General features: G+C 37.2%; 1 protein-coding gene across 1 annotated transcript; it reads right to left on the reverse strand.

The window, feature by feature from the left end:
* Positions 1–472: 472 nt before the first annotated feature.
* LOC109217085 lies at positions 473–1246 on the reverse strand. Its single transcript, XM_019381313.1, has 2 exons — positions 917–1246; positions 473–772 (listed from the first exon to the last, which is right to left on the reverse strand). Exons 1-2 carry the CDS (start codon positions 1244–1246, stop codon positions 473–475), a joined length of 630 nt encoding a protein of 209 aa, XP_019236858.1.
* Between the last annotated feature and the right edge of the window lie 2861 nt (positions 1247–4107).

Raw genomic sequence — 4107 nt, forward strand, 5'->3', positions numbered from 1 at the left:
AATATGTACCACCCCCAATTTTGCACACTTAGGATGGTAATTAATATCTGGATTTGATTTCAATTGCTTCAAAGATCTGCTCAAGTACTCCATCACCAAAACAAAGAGATAATGTGACATTGGGTCACCTTGTCTTAATCCTTTTCTCGCCTGAAACTTAGGTGTTAATCCTCCATTGATCAGTAGAGAATAAGAGACTGTGCTTACACACTTCATGATGAGTTTGACCATTTTATATGGGATACCAAGTTCCAGCATAAGGTCCTTCAAGAAGTTCCAGTCAACTGAGTCGTATGCCTTTCTAATGTCCACCTTAATTGTACATCTTGGTGAAACTGCTTTCTGAATGTAACCTTTGATCAGTTCACGGGCTAGTATTACATTATCCAAGATGTTTCTTCCTTCTATGAATGCTAATTGTGAAGACCCCGCCAGATAATCCACAACCATGTTCAGCCTAGCAGTAAGAAGCTTAACATGCAATAGGTCTGAATTTTTTTACATAGTTTGGATTTGCCACCTTAGGTATGAGAGTGACAATGGTACAGTTGATCTCTCTTAGTAGCTTCCTTGTTTCAAAGAACTGCGTTACTGTCTGTATGACATCTTCACCAATTACTTGCCAGTTTTCTTTGAAAAATTCAGCTAGATAACCATATATTCCTGGAGCTTTATCACTTGGTAATCTTGCACCACCCTTGTAATCTCCTCTTTTGTTACAGGCACTAGCATTTGCTGCTGCTGTGCCAATATAAACAATGGCCGTCCCTGACTATGTTAATATCAATTCCAGGCATCATTGGGCAACCTCTCCTAATAACTTCTTGAAAAGTTGTGTAAACTCCTGCTGAATCTGTTTGGGATCAGTCAATCTATCATTTTGTTCTGTACAAATAGAAGTGACTCTATTTCTTGCCTGTCTAGCCTTCAATTTTGCATGAAAATATTTAGTATTAGAGTCCCCATGCTTAATCAAGATAGCCCTTGACTTCTGCCTTAAGACCTTTTCAAGTACATCATCCCATTTCTCAATCAGTATCAGAAACTTCTTCTCTTGCTCTATTAGTTGTGGATTCAAATGATCATTATTCAGCTTCTGTTGTATAACCTTTAGGTCCTCCTTTATTTGTTTGAGTTTCACCTCCACTGATGAATATTTTCTTTGTATTCCCATAGTATGAATCTCCAGTAGTTTCAGTTTCCTACAAATGGAGTACATAGTGTGCCCTTGTATGCTTGCCCCCATATATGTTCCACTGTTGCCTTACCCTCCTCCTCTTGCAACAGGACATTCAGTAATCTGTAAGGCTTCTTCACAGGCATTCTATGTACTTCAGTGTTTAATAGGATAGGTGTGTGGTCAGAGCATCCAGGCACTAGATATATTGTTTCAATACCTGCATATGACTAAAACCATTCTGTATTACCAAACGCGCAGTCTATATGACTGTATATCCTATCTTCAACCCCTCTCTTATTACTCCATGAAAATTACATCCCTTTCTTGTTTATCGGACCTATTCCAATGTCAGTTATGCGTTGCTTGAAATCAACCACTTTATTTTGGTGAACAGGTACCCCATTTATTCTGTCCTCTACTGACAAGACACTATTAAAATCCCCTATGATCAGCCAAGGACCTTTAGTTTGTGCATTGATATCCCTCAGTTGATCCCATAGAGTTTTTCTATCAACTATAGTATGTAACCCATACACAATAGTTAAATAACTCTGAAAGTTAGAGTTTCTATCTTGTATATGGTAGTGAATCAGTTGTGATGATAGCTGCAACATAACTAGATTTACTATTGATCCTTCCCAGCACAGCCAAATTCTACCATTAGGAGCCTCAGAATAGTTATCAAGAAATTCCCATTCTCTACCTATCTTCTTCTGTATACTCCTTGCTCTCCTTTGTTTAACTCTAGTCTCTAAACATCCTACCAAATCAGTTTTATTTAAAGTCTTTAAACTCCCTCTGTTAAGGGACTTGTTTAGTCCTCTAATATTCCATGTGCTGAAAATCATATTGGTGGAATGGTTGTTGGATTAGGCCCTTTGGTAAGTCATTGTACCTGGTTATGCTCATTGCCTCCATCCTTATCAGGAGGCTCACTTTCCTAAATCCTCAGTGTTGCATATTTATTTCTTCTTGTCAGCTCCTCGTAGTCTATTGTTTGTTGATCTTTGGTCTTTTGTACTTGATTTACCATGGAAAACCATAGCCTGTTTGCCTCTACCTCCAATCTGTATTTGAATCTCCTGTAACTCCTCTTGCGAATTCTTCTTCTTATTTATTTCCTTATCACCAGCACGTGATTCATTCTCTTCATTTGTATCAGCCTTAGTCTTCCTCACCCATTTATGCTTTTTACCCTTATTCATCTGCATTTGCCTCCCTTTCTGTTTTTCCAGTTTACATTCCCCATTAGAATGACCAAATTGGTTGCACTCTTGACATAGTTTTGGCTTCCATTCATATTTCACAATTTGCACCCTTATTTTACTGTCAGGATGCTCTATATTCAGTCCATCTGGTAATGGCTGTGTTATATCTATTTCTATCAACACACGAGCATAGGAAATTCTTTCACACTGTGTCGTTAGTCTGTCAGTGCATATAGGTTTTCCCAAACAACTCACAATTCTTACCAGATTTTTCTCTGCCCAACATTGTATAGGTAAGCCTGGGAATGTGACCCACAGTGGCATCACACGCATAGGCTCTTTATCAAACTCGAAATCTGGCTCCCAATTCTTCAGCACCATTGGTCTATTGTTGAAAGTATATGATCCTTTTGCCATAATCTGCATTTTGTCCTCAACTGAATTAAATCAAAATATGAAATAACCATCATCATGTTGCAATACCGTAGGAGTAGTAATTGAATTCCACACTCCATAAGCAAACTTCAGCATCTCCATGAAGGTTGGATTTCCTCCCATGACATACCCAATGAGTGTTGATTCCCATTTTTGGCATTGCCACTCTATTTATTTATGATTCGGCTTCACAACTTTAACTCCATCTATCACCTCAGGCGGATAGAAATTGAGTTGTAACCCTTGCTGCACTATTCTATTGCCTTTGACCATATCTGTCATAGTTCTCTTCTCTTCTCCAGACCAGTAGAATAGGTCAATTTCCTTGATGTCGTAGCCATAATGTTCTCCATTAATTTTGTAGTTTCGGTTTCCTTAGGCGGCAGGGCTTGCATGATTTTTGGTGCACTCCCCATTCCTGGCATCCATTGTAGCAATTGTACCGGAGCTAGTTGTTGTATAATTCCTGAATCAGGTGTAACCATTCGGAGCAGTTGCTGCAAATTAGGTTTCCGATTAGTTTTCCGGCGAGTCATCGTTGTTGGCGCACATTAGCTATCCTTGCTAAACTTTTAAATCAATAAGAGTTTAGATTTTATACACTACAATGTAGGAGTATAATTTTTTTTGCACCTTCAGGTCAAGTTGGCATACAATAATAACATATACGCCATTACTCTTTATAGCATGCAGAACATAAATGATAATCTTGAAAATATATTTAAATATGTTACAACCGGTTAAAGTACACCAATAATAATTTTTTTTTAATATCTGTGTTTATAACTTAATTAAATACAATAAATAAATAGAAGAACTGAAAACTAGGGAACAAAAGCCACCAAATTTAGTAGGCTAGATTCTTTGAATATGTTGGCACTTGGCAGGATAACTTAGTTTAGGAATATAATGAAGTAAATGTAGCAATTATGCTAAGGTTCTTTATTCTTCTAAATTAACTTTATGCTTGTAGACGATGTTGAGACCATGCTTTTCTATATCATCTTTTTCTTAGTAGGTCAAACTTGTAATGTCATTTAAAATTAGCTGGATTAGATATTTTCTCCGCATTTCAAGCCAACATGTTCATATTTCAAGAAAATAAAAGGCTGAAAGTTATTTAACATTTTAACCAAATATTTTAGGTTAAAATATTTGGTGTTTGAAATTCACCGATCAACTAATTTGAATTTGCACCGTAGAAAGCCTAGCTACTACGAAAGGTTTTAGGCCAGCTCTGCCAACCAAAGATGACTTAAATATTCCCGGACCCTCAAATTCGAA

Source organism: Nicotiana attenuata, unplaced genomic scaffold (genome assembly GCF_001879085.1).
Source record: "Nicotiana attenuata strain UT unplaced genomic scaffold, NIATTr2, whole genome shotgun sequence".
In the NCBI taxonomy this organism is placed as follows: Eukaryota; Viridiplantae; Streptophyta; class Magnoliopsida; order Solanales; family Solanaceae; genus Nicotiana; species Nicotiana attenuata.